Raw genomic sequence first — 22339 nt, 5'->3', positions numbered from 1 at the left:
CCACTCACCCCTATTTTCTGTCTTCTTCCTTCCTTCCTCAACAGACTTTCCCCTCTTTCCCAATGCCCCTTTTACCCTATCCATCCATCTCATCCTTGGTCACCCCCTTCTGTTCACTCCTTCCACCACTGGCTCCCACACCTCTTTTACTAATCTCTCCTCACACATTCTTTCCATGTGTCCAAACCATCCCAATACACTTTCATCAACCTTATCTCCCAAATCCCTTTTCACCTCTGTTCTGCTCCTCATCACCTCGTTCTCACCCTACCCAGCCTAGTAACCCATACCATACTTCTCAGACATTTCATCCCAAACTCATTTAAACTCTTCCTATCTTATGTACCATGTTTCTGTCCAATCTAGTACTGTCTATTTCTCTTTATACTTTTTAATCCCCCAAGGCATTTACTTGGTTCTCACAATCTACATTCTACCTCCACCTCCACTCCTCCCTTTCCTGCTACAGAAGCCTCAAGTATCTATAGCTATCCACTTCCTCCAGTCTCTCTCCCTTAATACTCACTTCCAACTTGCTGCTGTCCTCTCCCCTTGTACATCTCGTCACCTTACTTTTACCTGCACTTATCCTCAACTTCCTTCTTTCATGCACCTTCCCAATTTCTGTCACTAACTTTCTTTATCTGTTCTCTGATCCTGCTTCAAGTGCAGTGTCATCAGCAGACAACAATTGGCTTATTTCCCATTTTTCTCTTATTTTCTTTAACCATCTCTTATCTCCAGCCCATCACCCTTGCATTTACCACTTACACCACCCCATCCATGTGTAAATTGAACAACCAGGGTGACATGACACATCCTTGGCAAAGTCCCACCTTTACCTCAAACCACTCACTCTCTCCGTTTCTAATTTTAACACAGGCTCTATTACTCTTGTAAAAACTATTGACTGCTGTTAACAGCTTTCCTCCTTTCCCATATATCTTCAATACCTCCCATAGTGCCTTCCTGTCTACCCTGTCATAAGCCTTTTCCAAATCCATAAAGGACCAAAAAACATCCTTCCCCTTTCCTATAGCTTTCTCACATATCTACCTTGCCTCAAAAAGTCTGATCCACACAACCCATACCTTTCCTAAACCCACACTCTTCCTCACCAATTACTCCCTCTGTTCCTCTCCCAATCCTCTCAATCAAAACCTTCTATAAACCTTCCCAACTACACTCGACAAACTGATTCTTCTGAAACTACTACACTTACAGTAGTCCCCTTTTCCCTTGTAAAGTGGAACTATACAGGTACTCCTGCAGTTCTCTGGCACTCCGCCCTCTTTTAGGGTGTTCTTAGCAACTGTTTTGTAGTTGCTGTGCTGGGATATTTTTATCAGGTCTTCATCATTCATTAGTGCTTTGGTGTTATGATCTGGATTTGGAGTGGGGAGATCCGCTTGGAAAAAAGTTGAATGGTACAGTTGTATTGCTCCATGGGGGATTGTATTTTGTTATACACATCAGGGTTATTTTTATTTGCATTTGTGAAGTAGAAGTCTGATGTGTACTAGTGAAAGGTAGTACAAGTGATGAAAATTGTTTTGTATAGACATTTTCCATTCAAACCACCATATTTGTAGATCAGCTTGGATCTTTTTGACCATTGCCAGATAATTTCATTTAGCTAAGGGAAGTCCATGGTTTTCTCAAAAGGTAAGAACCCCCTCTTCCCCTCACCACTTTGTGAGGGGAAATACCCAGGTATTTATAAGCATATTTAGAAGTATTCTATTTTTGTTTGCAGGTAAACATCCCTGACTTTGACCCAGAAAGGGCTATTCCTGAGGTAAGTACAGTTTGCCATAGGAGGTTGTATCACTGATTTGATTTATCCTGTGATATTTTCACAATTCAATCTCCCCAGTTGTAATATACAAGAAAGGAGCTACACTTGTGGGGCCCAGTCTTTTTCTCCCTTGATGAAACCTAACTTAGAATTTACTTATGGATTTAAAACCTAACTTAGAATTTACTCATGGTTTTATATTGGACATTGTCATTTATTTTTTCCTTGTACATATGATTTAAAAAATGGACCCTCTACATTAGCATACATCATTGTTTCCTTGTATTGTTTTCTGTATTGACATTTCTCTTCTTTAATATATACAATTTCTTCTGATTCTGATAAAATAATTGACTGAAAATTTTGTGTTAAGTGTCTAAATTAATGAAACTATGATATCAACAGATTGAGGAGGAGTTTCAGAGGCGCAAACAATATCACACTGATAGCTGGGCAAGAAGAGAATCAATAGTAAATGAATATGATAGACTTCATCCACAGTTATGGAGGGTCAAGGTAATATGAATTGTGACAAAAAATTGAAAGCATAAATGAAATTTACATATATCAAAGGCTCTTTCCCCCTAACAAGGGAGGTAGCCAAAAAACAAAGGCATAAAATCCACTCTCACCCATTCCATCTCGCATACTCCACTCCAGTTCACCCCCCTTCCTCCCTCTTATCTTGGCTCCTGGATGATGGGTCATCCCTGCATCTTGCCCACTGCCCTGGGTCAGAAGCAGTGTTGTAAGACACAACACATCCATATCATTAAAATGGCAACCCCCACCTCTGTCCCCTTATGCAGAAAAAGAGAAGACAAGGGGAAATCCCTTTGGGGTGTGTTAACTTATTTTTTCACACATATTCCCCACCCACTCCCTTTCATGCATCACAGCATCATACACAACCATTCTCTATTCACCCTTATCATCTGTCTTCTCCTGCCCTTTCTCAACAAACATTTCCCACTTTCCCAATGCCCCTTTTACCCCATCCATCCATCACCTCCTCATATTCGTCCCTTCTGCCTCTGCCTTCCACACCTCTTTAACTAATCCTTCTTCATTCATTCTTTCCATGTGTCCAAACCATCCCAATACTATTTTATCAACCCCCCAACTCCCTTTCCACTCCCATTCTCCCCCTCACCTCCTCATTTCTCACTCTATCCAACCTAGTAACCCCTGTCATACTTCTCAGGCACCTCATCTCAAACACATTCAGACTCCTCCTCTCTTCCTCACTTATGTTCTATGTTTCTGCCCCATGCATTGCTGTTGGCACAATCACTCCTTCATACAATCTCCTCTTAGTATCCATTCCCAAATGTCTATTTCTCATTACATTTTTTAATCCACCAAAGCATTTATTTGCTTCTCTCAATCTACATTCTACCTTCACTCCTCCTTCTCCTGCCACATTCACGCCCAAGTATCTAAAACTATCCACATCCTCAAGTCTCTCTCCCTTAATACTCACTTCCAGTCTGCTGCCATTTTCTCCATGTGTACACCTCATTACCTTACTTTTATACATATACCAAGGCTTTTTCCCCCTTACAAGGGAGGTAGCCAAAAAGGGAAAGGCATAAAAACACTCCCACCCATTTCATCCCTAAATACACTCCACATCCCTCCCACCCTTCCTCTCATCTGAGCACCTCCTGGATGACGGGTCATCCCTGCACCCTGCCCACCGCCCTGGGTCAGAAGCAGTGTCGCAAGACACAGTACATCCACAGCAAGGCTGCTTCATTTAATCGGCGACCCCCCCCCCTCTCCGTCCCCCTTTGCATATAAGGCGAGGACGGGGAGAAATCCCTTCGGGCTGCGTCAAAATTTACTCACACATACTCCCCCACCCCCCATCATCCATATACAACCATTCTCCACTCACCTCTGTCTTCCGTCCTCTCCCTTCCTTCCTCAACAGACATTCCCCTCTTCCCCAAAGCCCCCTTCACCCTATCCATCCACCTCATCCTAGGACGTCCCCTCATGTTCACTCCCTCCACATCTGCCTTCCATACCTCTTTTACTAGTCTTTCTTCACTCATTCTTTCCATGTGTCCAAACCATCCTAATATTCTTTCATCAACCCTATCTCCCAAATCCTTTTTCACCCCTTTTACCCACATTAATCTTCAATTTTCTTCTTTCACACACCTTACCAAACTCTGTAACTAACTTCTTTAATACCTCCTCTGATCCTGCCACAAGTGCAGTGTCATCAGCAAACAACAACTAGACTTATCTCCCACTTTTCTCCATTTCCTTTAACCATCTCCAATCCCTGACCCATTGCCCTTGTATTTATGTCTCGCACCACCCCATCCAGGTATAAATTGAATAGCCAAGGAGACAACACATTCCTGGTGAAGTCCTACCTTTACCTCAAACCACTCACTCACTCCATTTCTGATTCTAACACAAGCTCTACTACTCTTATAAAAACTCTTGACTGCTGTTAACAGCTTTCCTCCTATCCCATATATCTGCAATACCTCCCACAGTGCCTTCCTGTCTACCCTGTCATAAGCCTTTTCCAAATTCATAAAGGCCCAAAAAACATCCTTACCTTTTCCTAAAGCTTTCTCACATATCTGTTTTACCACAAAAATCTGATCCACGCAATCCCTACCTGTCCTAAACCCACACTGTTCTTCACCAATTACTCCCTCTCCTAATCCTCTCAATCAAAACCCTCCCATAAGCCTTCCCAACTACACTTAACAAACTGATCTATGTGAAACTACTACACTCACACTTGTCCCCTTTTCCCTTTTAAAGCGAAACTATACAGGCACTCCTCCAGTCCTCCTGTACTCTACCCTCTCTTAAACAAACTTTAAATAACCTCACCAGCCATTCTACCATCACTGTACCTCCTTATTTTAGACATTCTGTATGATACCCATCAAACCTGGGTTCCTTACCTGCTCTTATCATCTTAACAACTGCCTTCACCCCATCTTTCCTTATTTCTCCTCCATTTTCCTCATTCATCACTGTCATCTTCTTAGTGCTACCCACTGCAACTACCTTTTCTTCCCTATCCTCCTTCGCATTTAGCAACTCCCTAAAATACTCTGCCCATCTTCCTCTTATTGCTCTCTCTTCCATTATCACCTCTCCATCTTCCTCTTTTACCTTTTCTTCTCTACTTGATTTGCCTCATCTTCCTCTCTTAATTTCTTTCCAAAACATTTAAATTATTAAATCTTTATTTGAATAAAATGAAACATTGTATTTCAATATTTATTTCATTTCAGCCCTCCTATTTTGCTCCTGAGTTTTTGAAGCTTGTTGAAGAGAGTAAGAATACGTCATCAGTTGATAGCCTGAAGTCTTTTTTAACAAATCATGGGGACCGTATCTACTCCATACCTGTTTTCACACCTGCGTTTTGTAAACTTTTGGTGGAAGAATTAAAGCATTTTGAAGCTTCTCCACTTCCTAAAGGACGGCCCAATACCATGAATAGTTATGGAGTACGTGATTAAGGGAGTCTTGTAGAAACGAGTAACCATTCCTTTGTAGATTAAGGTTTGATTGCTTTAATATGAAAACATGTAGTGTACATTAGAATGAGAATACAGGTGTCCTTGCTAGATATGTATTAAAACTACTTAACAAATTTCTCAAAACAGATCAACTTAGGAGAACTGGGATTTGACGACTTTATATCAACTCTTCGACTTGAATATTTGATGCCGGTTGCCACTGTCCTCTATCCTGATTGGGTGGGAGACTCTTTGGATTCTCATAAAGCCTTTGTGGTTGTGTACAAAGAAGGCCAGGATGTAGACCTTGGGTATCACTATGATAATGCTGAGGTAAGATCGCCATAATTCAAGGGTAATCAAAATAACATGTATTTAAGTTGTAAGGCATGCTACATTATAATACCTTATTTTACATTTTACCAAACTCTCCCAGAAATCCACCCAACTGAGACATGGTTCCGAAAATAAATATGAGTTGCACTGGCATGCCTACATTCAGATTGCTACCCAGTATCAAAACAGTTTAAAACAGTACTAACACAGGACTGGCATATCACAAGTCTCCAGGTATTTGTGATGGACAATTGCATGTGGTCCTGCAAGATGGACAACAAAGCTGTCCATTTTCAAAATTCTGTTAAAGGTCAGGATCCACAATGGAAGACACTTTTTCAAAACTCCAAGCATTGCTGACCATTCCCATGAAATATTTTTGGTAATAAATGTGAATTTAGACAATAAAAAAGCCTATTTTCAACTTTAAATAACTCTTCTGCACTTTATAAACGGCTTTGGCCATTGTCTGGAATATTTGTGAGTGTGACGTGAATAGTGAAACATTGCTATTCAGTGGGTAAAAGAAAATACCAGATATAGAAATAACAAAGAACTGTCGAGAGTAGATTTAATATTTACATCAGAGCCTGAAATTGTGGATAGAATTGAATACAAGACACCAATTGGGAAGAGTGATCACATACTACTTGAGGTTGAACTAAAAGAGGAAATATGTATAGGGAGAAATGAGAAACACAAAAAAGGAAGACTGATGTATAACAAAACAGACTTTGGGAAACTTAGAAATTTCTTTCAAAAAGAGAGTTGGAGAAAATTCTATAATAAAAAAGCACAGGTGGAAGAGAAATGGACAATTTTGAATGAGATCTATAATGAAGGAGTGGATAAATATATACCAAAACATACACACATACATATACCAAGGCTTTTTCCCCCTTACAAGGGAGGTAGCCAAAAAGGAAAAGGCATAAAATCATTCCCACCCATTCCATCCCTGAATACACTCCACACCCCTCCACTCTCCCTCTTATCTTAGCACCTCCTGGATGATGGGTCATCCCTGCACCTTGTCCACTGCCCTGGGTCAGAAGCAGTGTCGCAAGACACAGCACATCCACAGCAAGGACGCTTCATTAAATCGGCGACCCCCCCCCTCTCCATCCCCCCATGCATAAAAGGAGAAGACGGGGAGAAATCCCTTTGAGCTGCATCAAATTTTGCTCACACATACTACCTCACCCCACCATCCCCCCACCCATTCCACCTCATGCATCACAACATCATCCATATACAACCATTCTCCATTCACCCCTGTCTTCTGTCCTCTTCCGTCCTTCCTCAACAGACATTCCCCTCTTCCCCAAAGACCCCTTCACCCCATCCATCCACCTCATCCTAGGACGTCCCCTCATGTTCACTCCCTCCACATCTGCCTTCCATACCTCTTTTACTAGTCTTTCTTCACTCATTCTTTCCATGTGTCCAAACCATCCCAATACTCTTTCATCAATCCTATCTCCCAACTCCCTTCCCACCCCCGTTCTTCTCCTCACCTCCTCATTTCTCACTCTATCTAGCCTAGAAACCCCCATCATACTTCTCAGACACCTCATCTCAAACACATTCAAACTCCTTCTCTCTTCCTCTCTTATGTTCCATGTTTCTGCCCCATACAGTGCTGTTGGCACAATCACTCCTTCATACAGTCTCCTCTTAGCATCCATTCCCAAATGTCTATTCCTCATTACACTCTTCAATCCACCATGGCATTTACTCGCTTCTCTCAATCTACATTCTACCTCCACCTTCACTCCACCTTTTCCTGCCACATTTGCACCCAAGTATCTAAAACTATCCACTTCCTCCAGTCGCTCTCCCTTAATGCTCACTTCCAGTCTACTGCCACTTTCACCCCTTGTACATCTCATCACCTTACTTTTACCCACATTTATCTTTAGCTTTCTTCTATCACATACTCTCCCAAACTCTGTCACCAGCTTCCTCAATCCCTCCTACGATCCTGCCACAAGCGCAGTGTCATCCGCAAACAACAGCTGGCTCACCTCCCACTTCTCTCCATTTTCTTTAACCATCTCCAATCCCTGACCCACTACCCTTGCATTTACCTCTCGCACTACCCCATCCATGTATAAGTTGAACAGCCAGGGCGACATAACGCATCCTTGACGAAGTCCCACCTTTACCTCGAACCACTCACTCTCTCTGTTTCTAATCCTGACACAAGCTCTACTACTCTCATAAAAACTCTTGACAGCTCGTAGAAGCTTTCCTCCTATCCCATATATCTGCATAACCTCCCACAGTGCCTTTCTGTCTACCCTATCCTAAACCTTTTCCAGATCCATAAAAGCCCAAAAAACATCCTTCCCCTTTCCTATAGGTTTCTCACATATCTGTCTTACCACAAAGATCTGATGTACACAACCTCTATCCGTCCTAAATCCACACTGTTCCTCACCAATTACTCCCTCTATTGCTCTCCTAATCCTCTCAAGCTGAGAGAGGAGTGGGAGGGAGTGAAGGGTAGAGTAGAATCAGGAGTGGAGGAGGAATGGGGATGGTTCAAGGAGGGAGTCACATAGTGTGCAAAGATGGTGTTTGGAACAAGGAGGAAGGGAGGAAGTAAAAGAAAGGGTAGTGAGTGGTGGGATGAGGAAGCAAAGAAGGTTGTAGAAGAGAAGAAGCAAGTTTTCATAGATTGGTTACAAAATAGGATGAGGGAATCATATGAGAGGTACAAAGAAAAAAGAAGAGAAGTAAAGCATAAGATAAGGAGGCAAAGAGGAGAGCAGATATGAAATGGGGTAAGAGTATGACAGAAATTTTTGAAAGTAATAAAAAGATGTTTTGGAAAGAATTAAGAGAGGAATAGGAGGCGAATCAAGTAGAGAAGAAAAGGTAAAATGTGCAGAAGGAGAGATGATAATGGAAGGGAAAGCAGTAGGAGGAAGATGGGCAGAATATTTTAGGGAGTTGCTAAATGTGAAGGAGGATAGGGAGGGAAAAGTAGTTGCAGTGGGAAGTGCTAAGAAAATGAGTGATGAGTGAGGAAAATGGAGGAGAAATAAGGAAAGATGAAATGAAGGCAGTTGTGAAGATGGTGAGAGCAGGTAAGGTACCTGGGTTGGATGGATGTCATGCAGAATGTCTGAAAAAAAAGGAGGCACAGTGATGGTGGACTGGCTGGTGAGGTTATTTAATGTTTGTTTAAGAGGAGGTTAGAGTTCTGGAGGAGTGCCTGTATAGTTCCACTTTACAAGGGAAAAGGGGACAAGTGCGAGTGTAGTAGTTTCAGATGGATCAATTTAAGTGTAGTTGGGAAGGCTTATGGGAGGTTCTTGATTGAGAGGATTAGGAGAGGAACAGAGGGAGTAATTGGTGAGGAACAGTGTGGGCTTAGGACAGGTAGGGGTTGCGTAGATCAGATTTTTGTGGTAAGACAGATATGTGAGAAAGCTAAAGGAAAAGGTAAGGATGGTTTTTGGGCTTTTATGGATCCGGAAGAGGCTTATGATAGGATAAACAGAAAGGCACTGTGGGAGGTTATGCAGATATATGGGATAGGAGTAAAGATTTTAAAGAGCAGCCAAGAGTTTTTACAAGAGTAGTAGAGCTTGTGTTAGGATTAGAAATGGAGAGAGTGAGTGGTTTGAGATAAAGGTGGGACTTCATCAGGGATGTGTTATGTCGCCCTGGCTGTTCAATTTATACATGGATGGGGTGGTGCAACAGGTAAATGCAAGGGTAGTTGTTCAGGGATTGGAGATGGTTAAAGGAAATAGAGAAAAGTGGGAGATAAGCCAGTTGTTGTTTACTGATGACACTGCACTTGTAGCAGGATCAAAAGAGGGATTAAGGAAGTTAGTGACAGAGTTTGGGAAGGTGTGTGAAAGAAGCAAGTTGAATATAAATGTGGGCAAAAATAAGGTGATGAGATGTACAAGGGGAGAAAGTGGCACCTGACTGGAAGTGAGTATTAAGGGAGAGAGACTGGAGGAAGTGGATGGTTTTAGATACTTGGGTGCGAGTGTGGTAGGAAAGGGAGGAGTGGATGTGGAGGTAGATTGTAGATTGAGAGAAGTGGGTAAATGCCTTGGGGGATTAAAAAGTGTAATGAGAAATAGACAATTGGGAATGGATACTAAGAAGAGATTGTATGAAGGAGTGATTGTGCTGACAGCACTGTATGGGGCAAAAACATGAAACAAGAGAAAAAGAGAGGAGTTTGAATGTGCTTGAGATGAGGTGCCTGAGAAGTATGATAGGGGTTACTAGGCTAGATAGAGTGAGAAATGATGAGGTGAGGAGGAGAATGGGGGTAGAAAGTGAGTTGAGAGATGGGGTTGATAATAGAGTATTGGGATGGTTTGGACTCATGGGAAGAATGATTGAAGAAAGACTAGTAAAAGAGGTATGGAAGGCAGATGTGGAAGGAGTGAACATGAGGAGGTGACCTAGGATGAGATGGATGGATGGATGGGGTTAAAGGGACATTGGGAAAGAAGGGAATGTCTGTTAAGGAAGGAGGGGAGAGGACAGAAGATAGGGGATGAATGGAGAATGGTTGTATATGGATGATGCTGTGATGCATGAGGTGGAGTGGTTGGGAGATGGGGGATGAGGAAGGATGTGTGAGAAATCAATTGACATAGCCCAAAGGGATTTTTCCCATCTTCTTTTCTGCATGAGGGGATGGAGAGGGGGGTTGCCCATTTAATGAAGTAGCCTTGCTGTGGATGTGCTGTGTCTTGCGACACTGCATCTGACCCAGGACAGTGGGCAAGATGCAGGGATGACCCATCATCCAGGAGGTTCCAAGATAAGAGGGAGGGAAGAGGGTGGAGGGGAGTGGAGTATGTTGGGGATGAAATGGGTGGGAGTGGTTTCTATGCCTTTGTTTTTTGGCTACCCCCCTTGTAAGGGGGAAAAAGCCTTGGGTATATGTATGTACTTATGAAAGTCAGTATTAGCAAAATCAATTACTTAAAAACTCTTTTGTTTATTATATACAGACGCTCCTCAACTTACGTTTTAGTTACGTTCCGAACGGCCGAATGCAAGTTGAAAATGAACGTAAGTTGTTACTGTACCATACATCCGTAAATTCTATTACCGTATCTTATAAAACACCCCTAAATCATTAATTATACACATAACATTGTAAAATGATAACATTAATTTCAAATAAATTAAATTCAAGCAACATAAATTGAGATGGTGGAGGAGGAGGGGGAGGAGGAGGAGGAGGCAAGGCACGTTCAGTCTGTCGTTTGTGCCATGTAAACAATGGATGCAGCGTCATGCATAAGTATTGTTTGAACTACGGAGAGCGCGCTAAACTAAAAAATTCACTCAAAAATAAAAATTACAATTTTTTTTTACAGTGTCCAAACGTAAAATCGAAAAAACGTAAAAAGAATGAACGTAAGTAGAGGAGCGTCTGTATTGCAATTTGAATTCATGTCTGCTCCATAAAAAGCATCTGCTGCTGGTATTACCAAAAAACTTGTGGTGCCCTCTGCTTAGCCATGACATCACAAGATTACAATAGTTTGTTCGTCTTGGTTGACATTGTGGTTTTGTTGAGTGATGCAAATTACCTTATATCAAATTTAAGACAGTTTCCAGAAAATGATTGATGAAAAGGGTGCAAACTAGTTCTCCAAGGAATCAATTACAGATCTAACAGAAATCCACCTACTACAAGAGAAAAATCCGTATGATAATACACAATGGAAATTGGCGCCAAACACTGTTCCACTGATAGGGTAGCTGTAACCTCATCCCAGGCCAGGATCATTGTTACAATCTACTCCATTGGCAGACACAATGTCAAGTCTACCCCAAGAAAACCAGCAGCTGCCAAGAGGGAGCACAGGAGGGTAAGTTTGTAATATTTTTTTAGGCCTAGCTATTAGGCCAGCCCTACAGTGGAGGGAGTGCTAACACCACCCATACCATGCATAGGTCTATCCTACCCCTCCCCCTCCTACAGCACAGTGCAGGCCTAGTACATACATACATACATATACCAAAGGCTTTTTCCCCCTTACACAGTGGGTAGCCAAAAAGAAAAAGGCATAGAAACCATTCCCATCCATTCCATTTCCTATATATTCCATTCCCCTGCACCCTCCTCCCTCCCTCTTATCTTGGCACCTCCTTGATGACTGGTCATCCCTGCATCCTGTCCTAGTAGCATGGCCTAGTAGCATGGGTAAATCCTACTACTAGGCCTACTTGTCCCGACATCCAAGACATTCACACATTAGTCATTATAGGGCCATATCCATTGGGCTTGAGTTACCTTGTATTTATGTTTTATACTACATGCTCATGATGTCTGTGAGTAAAAATTTTTTTTTTTAATTGTTGCTCATAGAGACTTGTGATTGTCTGTAGTACATACTTATACTAAAGGCTTTTTCCCCCTTACAAGGGAGGCAGCCAAAAAATAAAGGCATAAAATCCACTCCCACCCATTCCATCCCCATATACTCCACTCCCATTCACCCCCCTCCCTCCCTCTTATCTTGGCTCCTCCTAGATGATGGGTCATCCCTGCATCTCACCCACTGTCCTGGGTCAGAAGCAGTGCAGCAAGACACAGGACATCCACAATAAGGCTGCTTCATTTATTGGCGACCCCCACTCTCCACCTCCTCGTGCAGAAAAAGAGAAGATGGGGGAGAAATCCCTTCAGGTTTTGTCATTTTATTATACATACTCCCTCACCCCCCCCCCCATTGCCCATCCCCTCCTTTACATGCATCACAACATCATGCATACACAACCATTCTCTATTTACCATATCTTCTGTCTTCTCCCATCCTTCCTCAACAGACATTCCCCTCTTTCTGTGCCCCTTTTACCCCATTCATCCATCTCATCCTTGGTCACCCCCTCATGTTTACTCCTTCCACCTCTGACTTCCACATCTCTTTTACTAATCTTTCTTCACTTATTCTTTTCATGTGTTCAAACCATCCCAATTGTCTGTAGTACATGTAGTAAAGGAGGTCTAAAACATTTTCCTAATTCACTGAATTAGCATTTTTTCAGATAATTGATGCTTGACTACAGACAAGTGCTGGAGACTGTAAAACCACCACAATCACCAACAGAACCTGATAAGGATGATCATATTGATTGTGATTTTACTGATGGCATCAGTAAAATCTTCCTGACATTGATCATTGTTATGATGTCTGGCATTAAGCTAAAAGTAGGTGTAAAGTCTGTGGTCAATTGAATATTGATAAAAAATAAATCTCTAAGCAACATTTCAGGTTAATGGGCATTAATTAGTAATGCTGAAAACAAAATGACAAAACTCTAAAATTTGTCAGTGTATTTATGACTGAAGTCAAAATATATGTACATACACAATCCAACATATGAAATGAAGTAAGAGTATTACAGAAATTTTTGAAAGTAAAAAGATGATTTGGAAGAAAATTAAGAGAGAAAGGGGAGGCAAATCAAGTAAAGAAGAAAAGGTAAAAGGTGCAGATGGAGAGATGATAATTGAAGAGACAGGAGTAAGGAGTATGGGCAGAGTATTTTAGGGAATTGTTAAATGTGAAGGAGAATAGGGAGGGAAAGGTAGTTGCAGTGGGAAGCACTAAGAAAATGACAGTAATGAATGAGGAAAATAAAAAGTAAGAAAAGATGAGGTGAAAACAGTTATTAAAATGATGAGAGCAGGTAAAGCATCTGCGTTAGATGGGTGTCATATGGAGCATCTAAAAAAGGGAGGTACAGTGATGGTGGTCTGGCTGGTGAGGTTGTTTAATGTTTGCCTAAAAGAGGGTAGAGTGCCGGAGGACTAGAGAGTGCCTGTATAGTTATGCTTTACAAAGGAAAAGGGACAAGTACGAGTGAAGTAGTTTCAGAGGGATCAGTTTGTTAATTGTAGTTGGGAAGGCTTATGTGGGGGTTTTGATTGAGAGAGGAACAGATGAAGTAATTGGTGAGGAACAGTGTGGGTTTAGGACAGAGTGGTTGTGTGGATCAGAATTTTGTGGTAAGGCAGATCTGTAAGAAAGCTTTAGGAAAAGATAAGGATGTTTTTTGGGCCTTTATGGATTTGGAAAAGGCTTATGATAGGGTAGACAGGAAGGCACTGTGGGAGGTATTGCAGATGTATGGGATTGGAGGAAAGCTGTTAAGAGCAGTCAAGAGTTTTTATGAGAGTAATAGAACCTGGATGGGGTGGTGCAAGAGGTAAATGCAAGGGTAATTGGCCGGGGATTGGAAATGGTTAAATAAAATAGAGAAAAATGGGAGATAAGCCAGTTGTTGTTTGCTGATGACACTGTGCTTGTAGCAGGATCATAGAAGGGATTAAGGGAATTAGTGATGGATTTTAGGAAAGAAGGAAGTTGAAGATAAATGTGGGTAAAAGTAGTTTTGAGATGTACAAAGGGAAAAGATGGAAGGAAATTGGAAGTGAGTATTTAGGGAGAGAGACTGGAGGAAGTGGATAGCTTTAGATACATGGGGGCAAATGTGGCAGGAAAAAGAGTGGAGGTGGAGGTAGAATATAGATTGAGAGAAGCAAGTAAATACTTTGGGGGATTAAAAAGTATAATGATAATTGACATTTAGGAATGGATGCTAAGAGGAGATTGTGTCAAGGGAGGATTGTGCTGACGCACATGAAAAGAATGAGTGAAGAAAGATTAGTAAAAGAAGTTTGGAAGGCAGAGGTGGAGGGAGTGAATATGAGTGGGTGACCAAGGATGAGATGGATGGATGAGGTAAAAGGGGCATTGTGAAAGAGGGAAATGTTTGTTGAGGAAGGAAGGGAGAAGACAGAAGATAGGGGTGATTGGAGAACAGTTGTGTCTGAATGATGCTGTGATGCATGGAAGGGAGTGGGTTGGGGTGAGGGAATACATGTGAATGATATTTTGATGCAGCCCAAAGGGATTTCTCCTTGTCTTCTCTTTTTCTGCATGAGGGGACAGAGAAGAGGGGATTACTGATTTAATGAAGCAGCCTTGCTGTGGATGTGCTGAATCTTGCTGCATTGCCTCTGACCCATGGCAGTGGTCAAGATGCTGGGAGGACCAGTCATCCAGGAGGAGTCAAGAAAGGAGGGAGGGAGGGATGGTTAATGGGAGTGGAGTATGTGGGGATGGAATGGGTGGGAGTGGATTTATGCCTTTGACTATGGCTACCTCCATTGTAAAGTGAAAAAAGTCTTTGGTATATGTATGTATGTACAACAACAAAAATGAGTCCCAGGTGTTTTCTTTTGCAGAATATGTGAGCAAGTTGATGACTGATAGTGTGAGATGTTCTGAGAACATTCTTCCTCAAGATGAAACTGGTCACACACCTGCAAATCTGTCACAATTATGTTCACCCTTCACATACTACAGGCAATAGTGCAAAAAAGTCAAAACTTGAATTATTGCAAGGTTGGATACTTGAATCCAATAAGATCACCCACTACAGGAAATCCGTCCTGATTTGTTCTAAGGCACATGCTGGCAGAGGCACACAATTTTTCTTTCCCAAAATATTCCAGCACCATCATACTATCTGTATGCTCTGTAGTGATACTTCCTGCAGTAAAGAAGTGATCTATATCAAGTCACAAGAAGATAATTTGTTTGACTTGATGTATTGCATTGTGGGATAGAATAGAGAAACCCATACTCTAAAATACGGGTCCCAGAGATAAGAAAAGTGTGAAGGAACAAATTATATCACAAGTGATGACACATTAAGGTAGTCACTCAGCAGGATGATAAGCTATGGTAACAGACAAATATGGAAGATGCAAAACTCAGAATGCCAAAATCAGAAGTTACAGTGTAGAATTAATCATAAAGTATAACAAAGATAAACTAATAAAAATAAAGTATCATAGATCATATGATGATAAAGTCATTGGTGACAAAGTACAAAGTCAGTTAGGAAGTAGAAGAAATAGAACATAGAAATGAGGTACTCAATGAGTGCTTAATCAAAGGACAGACAAGAGAGAGAGAGGGCGTTGACCTAGTGCTACAGGAACTTGTGAACTAACTCATGTGACTAAATTATATTTCTACAAGAACGTGTCTGAGTGTGGTTTACAATTGTGTTTGAACTTGTATTTACTCTGAAGTGTTTGGAAAAGTTATGTTGGAAATATACAGAAAATTAAACAATCTTTTATTAGCCATGCTATCTTTCCAACAAAATATATACTTGCATTTCCTTCAAAATCTTTAAAATGACTATGTAGTCATATAAATATTTTCATGACTTTTCACATGATTATGTAGATCTGTAAATATATATTTCCATATACATACATATACCAAATGTATGTATATAGAAATATATATTTACAGATCTACATATGTGAAAAGTCATGAAAATATCTATATGACTTTACATAGTCATTTTCTATATAAATGACATTATATTGACAAGTAAGCAATTTTGTAAACATAGATGTGATACTCCCTTGTTTCACCATCAACTTGCTTATTGTACTGGACTCTGAAGTGATCGTAAATATTTTGTAGAACTCGTACATTAAGACAATTTGAATGGAATCCCAGGTGCTCTAATAGACAAATAAATAAATAATATAAAATAAAGGGCAGGCATTACAGTATCTTGCTTAGGTGTTTATCTAAACAAATATTAAAGCTTTTGCAGGAAGTTTATTCCATTCATTAACAACATGGTTGGTGAAGTTGTTTAATTATTTCTTGTCAGACTCTGTGTGAAAATGTTGTCACTTTTGATTTCAATTCCCTTTAGAATCTTAAAGACCTGTATCAAATCACCTCTGAGTCTGCTTTTTTAGGGAAAACATGTATGTTTTAGTCAATTTTCGTATGATTTATTTTTGATATTTGGAATCAGTTTTGTGGCTCGCCATTGTACTTTTTCCAATCTGTCAATATCTTTAATGAGATTCAGTGACCATACAGAAACAGCATGTTCCAAATGTGGACGAACTAATGATTTATATAGCTTGTTAATGAGAGATGGACCTTTGAAGTCAAAAGATCATGCAATCAGTCCAAGAATCTTATTCGCTTCCTCAAAGGCTGAAATACACTGTTTAGATGATTTGAGATCGTTACTGATAATTACGCCGAGATCCTTTACACTATTCACTGTTAATGAATTTCCAAATAACTTGTAATTGTACTTGCTGTACCTCTGTGCATAACCTTGCATTTACTTGTGTTAAATTTAATTTTCCACTTTTCAGACCATTGCTGTAGTTTATATAAATCTTCTTGAATATCTAATTGGTTTAAGTGATCATTTGCCATTCTGCACAATTTTGTATCACCAGCAAATTTGGAGACAATATGTATACATACAGATGGTTTCTCTGAACAACACATATTTTCCTTCGGTGTTTTGGATAACTCACAACAGCCACATGAGCACCTAGTAATATAAAAAGTAAATTTACATTTAAATAGATTGATATGTATTCTGTATTGCAATGGCCAGTGCACATGAATATGCCACAGTGGATATTGCAATGAAAAATACAGTGCATGGCCTACCACTCCTAGTCTTCCTGCATAGCCCCTTAGCCTAGCACAAACACCCTAGTCCTCTAACCTATACCCCCAGACTAGTTCCCCACCCGCCTTAGGTTACAGGCCAGGGTGGCAGGTGAACAAGTCAGGGGGAGTACCACAATATTCATCTTGTAAACTGTGTGATTTGGCCAATGCTAATAGCCTTCAGCATCACTGCCTTGAATGCCTGACAGTGGCTGAGTTAATCCCCATAGACCATCATAGATGTATGTAAATATTTGCTCGTTGATGACAATTTATGTGCACTTCCACATCACTTGCAATTTGGTGGGTGCTGATTGTAATTGCCTGACATGATAATTCTGACAGACAGCTAGATTTGAGTTTTGCCATCTATAGTTAACACTTGATATGTTATTGATATATTAACAGTACAATATATTATTGTAATCACATTTCATTTTGCTGTATTGTTATCTATAACTTCATCGTGTTGTTTGTAATTTTTTCTTCTATGTTAAGGTCATTTTAGCACTGCTGAATATTATTAATCTCATATGCTGACATTAACTGCATAATGTATATATATATATATATATATATATATATATATATATATATATGTATATATTATATATATATATATATATATATATATATATATATATATGAATGTAAGGGTGGTGAGCTAAACACAGAGAACAGTTGGAGTTTTATTCACTGACGTTTCGTCCTTACCGGGACATTTTCAAAGTACATACAGTCTCAGAAAATGAACAGCTTATATAATTCATCCTTATCATGTTCCTCTCCCTCCATCTGCCTCCATACCCTCATCCATTCTCAATATTTCTTAGGTGACTCTGACCATGCTGCTTCTCCCTCCATTCTCAATCATCCTCTTGACCTCCTTGATGATTAAAGTGCTTGATGCTCCTGCTAATTTTATAAACCCATCCCCATGGTTGATGCAGGGGTGGGAAGTTATGTAGGCTGCCTCCTCTATTTTTCTTTTCTTTTTCCCTAGACCTTTGTGGAGCATCTCTATCCTGTTCCAATTTGGAACAGCTAGGAAGCTGACTTTCTTTTTTTACTGAAAGTCATGCTCATCATTGTAGTCATTCTAGTCAAGTTTCATCGAAGTTTGTCAATAGATACTGTACTTACAAAATAAGAACAGGATTTTATTATGCAAAAGTAATCAGTATTCAAACCGCTGCTAGTCCCCAACTATTTGTACTTATGCTTTGGCATTTTTTTTTTCTAAGAATGTATTGGGCATGGTTATAATTATCAACAAAATGTACATGTGTAGGTTCAGTGGTAATTTTTTGTTCTACTGATATATTGACTCCCAGTCAGCAAAATGAGATGGTAATTATTGTCGATTCATACTTAGCTCTTGAGTGCCTTGCACTGTCATTCCATGTTTGTTTTCAAGATGTCAGCATATGTATTGACTTATTTCTGAATCTTCATAAATGTCATTAATTACTCAACCCCTTCATTACTGGTGTGGTGAAATTATAGGTTAGGCTGGTATTACTTTACACTAAATAATCCTTGATTCCCTGTCTCCCAATTCGTGTTTTAAAAGTACACTTGACCCTCCATTTAACGGACGAATACAGTCAACTCTCAATTAACGAGAGGGTTACATTCCTGGAGACATTGTGTTAATCAAAATCGCGTTAGTTAAACATATTTTTCCCATAGGAAATAATGGTAATGGGGGGGGGAGGGTTAGGTTTCTGGACACTGGGAAAGTCTTGCCTATTTTGGGATTTTGTTACTCTGAACTTGAACAAACACATTATTAATACATTTGTAGGTTACAGAAACAACAAAAACACATGTTCTTTGTATTTATTTGTAGTACACAATTATTTATTCTATGTGCGCACTCATCACCAGCCACTCTCCGCCTCACTCGCCTCTTCCTCCAACTCCCGGGCACTCATCACCAGCTGCTCTTGTCCCCAGCCACTCTCTGACTCACTTGCCTCTTCCTCAGACTCCTGCTGTCCTTGCTCACCCCACTGTCCTTCCTCAACCTGCTCTCCTTCCTCTTCCTTCACTGGATTAATTTTGAAGAACTGACTTAGTTTTGTTGGCGTTGTCACTTTTTTCTTTTGAGCTAACATGATTTTGTAGCAGTTTATGTCAGCCATGACACCGTTTTCTTTTTTGTTTTGGTGTAGAACAGAAAAAGAAAGTTTACAATCTCTAACAAAATTGTTCATTTCTCTGTAACAATTTTTCAAGCTTTTATGACTTATAATCATGGTCCATACATTTGAAAATGAGTTTACCATTAATTGTGGGTTGGTGACACTGTTTTCTTTTTTGTTTTGGTGTAGAACAGAAAACGAGAGTTTACAATCACTAACTAAATTATTCATTTCTCTGTAACAATTTTTCAAGGTTTTATGATTTCTTAGGAGCATTTTCCTGTGAGGTGGAAGGGCGCTTGGGTGCCATATTAAATTTGTACTCAGACACTTCCACTCACAGTGCGGGCTAGCTTCAGACTGAGATCAAAACAGTGCAGGAGCCTGACCATGCGGAGGCCCTCTCTCTCAGTGCTCTTACTGCCAAATTCAAATTGTGTTAAATCAAAATTGTTTTGTTATTTAAAAAAAAATTCCTTAAAAATTAAATCATGTTAAATCGAAAATGCATTAATTAAACTCGTGTTAATTGAGAGTTGACTGTACGTGCAAGGAAAGGTCCGTTCCTGCCAAATGTAAACAGAATGGACCAGATCGGTAAATAATGGACAAATAACTGATGTTGGCAATTTGGTACGGTATACATTTATTGGTTTCTTTTACTCTGCCTGAAAATAATATGGTAATATTGTATTATTGATTAGTTTTAACACACATAACAGGCCTGGTGATGGTGGCCCAGACTTGGATCAGACAACTGTACACAGCAATGGATGATTGGATCATCATCCAGCTCCATAACGGACAGGATTTTTTGTCCACTAAATTAAGGATCTGTTGCATTGGGGTCCATTAAATGGAGGGTCTATTGTATTTCAAATTTTATTTTTTCTCCATATTTAATTTTTTTGTTATTCATCCACAGAATAATTTATTTTAGTCAGGAGGGTTTCAGTTGGTGCACAACATCCTTGAAATTTATGAAGAAGCTGTTGTAATCTTTTAAATTTCAGGTGACTCTAAATGTTGCTCTTAATGACAACTATAGTGAAGGAGATATCTACTTTGGTGGCATGCGTGGAGAGGAGGAGACTGGTCGTGTGAAAGGTGGCTACTCACATCAACTGGGTCGAGGTCTTTTTCATCGAGGCAGACACATGCATGGGGCTCTTCCAATCACTCATGGTGAAAGGTATGACTTGATAGTTTATCTTTTAAACTTGGACATAATGACACTTGAAATGACTTGTTTTGGGTTAAAAACGGTGGGTCTGCCAACTTTGAAAGATGAAGAAGAAAGGTGATATGATTACAGTATTCAGATTACTGTGGCAAGGCCCAAAGACCAATGCAAACAACTGTGGGTGGTGCCAGTTTGCAGTCAATAAAATTTGAGGCATACATACACATACTAAGGGCTTTTCCTCCCTTACAAGGGAGGTAGCCAAAGTCAAAGGCATAAATCCACTCCCACCCATTTCATCCCCACATACTCCACTCCCATTCACCACCCCTCCCTCCCTCTTTTCTTGGCGCCTCCTAGATGGCAGGTCATCCCTGCATCTTGCCCGCTGCCCTGGGTCAGAAACAATGCACCAGAACACAGCACATCCACAGCAAGGGTGCTTCATTTAATTGGTGACACCCCCCCCCCTTCTCGGTGGCCTCATGCAGAAAAAAAGATGATGAGAAATTCCTTCAGGCTGCATCATAATATCATTTTTATATACTCCCTAACCCTCCCATCCCCCACCCACTCCCTTCCATGCATCACAACATCATCCATACACAACCATTCTCCACTCAACCCTATCTTCTGTCTTCTCTCTTCCTCAAAAGACATCCCCCTCTTTCCCAATACCCCTTTTACCCCATCCATCCATCTCATCCTTGGTCCCCCCTCAAGTTCACTTCACATCTGCCTTCCACACTTTTTCCATGTGTTCAAACTATCCCAATACTCTTTCATCAACCCCATCTCCCAACTCCCTTTCCACCCCCATTCTCCTCCTCACCTCATTTCTCACTCTATCCAGCCTTGTAACCCCTACCATACTTCTCAGGCATTTCATCTCAAAACACATTTAAACTCTTCCTTTTTTATGTATAAAAGTGTCATCGTTTCTCTATGAACAGAGTTTTCCTCTATCATAGACAAAATGATGTGTGGCTCTGATCTGTAGGAGCGCCCCATATAGCCCCTAAAGTATCAACTGCATGCTACTTTGCCACAATAACAACCAGCCAATACCTACGACTGTCCCTCCGTTATGCTGTCTCCCAACCCCTTGTTTGCTGTCCTGTACCATTTCTCTGAGTATTCATTTTCTGTGGTGGGGGAAAAGAATACTGCCACCAAGTATTTCCACTTGGATCGTAAGAGGCGAGAAGAAAGGGACGGGGATTGGGACTAGGCATCCTTCTCCTTGTAACCCCACAGGGGACATTCCTAAAAGAAAAAGTAAAGGCATAAGAGGGTCTGGGAGTTTTCCGACCAGCACCCTAAGGTTTGGGTCTTTTAATGTGCGTGGATGTGGTACAGATGAGAGTAAAAGGGAAGAGATAGGTAGTATGTTTGTGAGAAGAAAGATGGATGTGTTGGCTTTGAGTGAAACTAAGTTGAAAGAGAAGGGTGAGTGTAAGTTTGGGAGTGTAAGTGGGAGGTTATCAGGAGTGAAGAGAGGGCGAGGGAGGGAAGGGGTGGCTATTCTAGTAAGTGAAGAGATAGGTAAACATGTAGTGGAGTGGAAGGAGGTTTCCTCAAGGATAATGTGGATGAAGGTGAAACTGGGAAAGGAGATATGGTTCTTTGTAAGTGCATATGGGCCTGGCAGTGAGAAGAGTGTAGAAGAAAGGGAGGCCTTTTGGATGGATTTAAATGAGTGCATAGAGAATTTAGGGAGAAATGTCAATGTAATAGTACTGGGAGACTTTAATGCTAGGGTAGAAAATGGTCCAATTGATAGAGTGGTTGGGAAATGTGGAGTTCCAGGAAAGAATCGTAGTGAAGAGTTGATGGTGGAAATG

General features: G+C 40.5%; 1 protein-coding gene across 1 annotated transcript in view; it reads left to right on the top strand.

The window, feature by feature from the left end:
* LOC143036573 (2-oxoglutarate and iron-dependent oxygenase domain-containing protein 2-like) overlaps window positions 1-22339 on the top strand; it is a 38743-nt gene that overhangs the window by 5751 nt on the left and 10653 nt on the right. The window contains exons 2-6 of the mRNA XM_076204101.1: window positions 1757-1798; window positions 2204-2314; window positions 5074-5292; window positions 5452-5637; window positions 20326-20504. Coding sequence (XP_076060216.1) covers window positions 1757-1798; window positions 2204-2314; window positions 5074-5292; window positions 5452-5637; window positions 20326-20504 — 737 coding nt within the window. The remainder of the gene's footprint in view (window positions 1-1756; window positions 1799-2203; window positions 2315-5073; window positions 5293-5451; window positions 5638-20325; window positions 20505-22339) is intronic.

The sequence above is a fragment of the Oratosquilla oratoria genome, chromosome 20 (assembly GCF_046742065.1).
Source record: "Oratosquilla oratoria isolate Oo_2021 chromosome 20, ASM4674206v1, whole genome shotgun sequence".
Taxonomy (NCBI): Eukaryota; Metazoa; Arthropoda; class Malacostraca; order Stomatopoda; family Squillidae; genus Oratosquilla; species Oratosquilla oratoria.
Note: the sequence above shows the minus strand (reverse complement) of the source record. Positions and strands in the feature narration are given on the sequence as shown.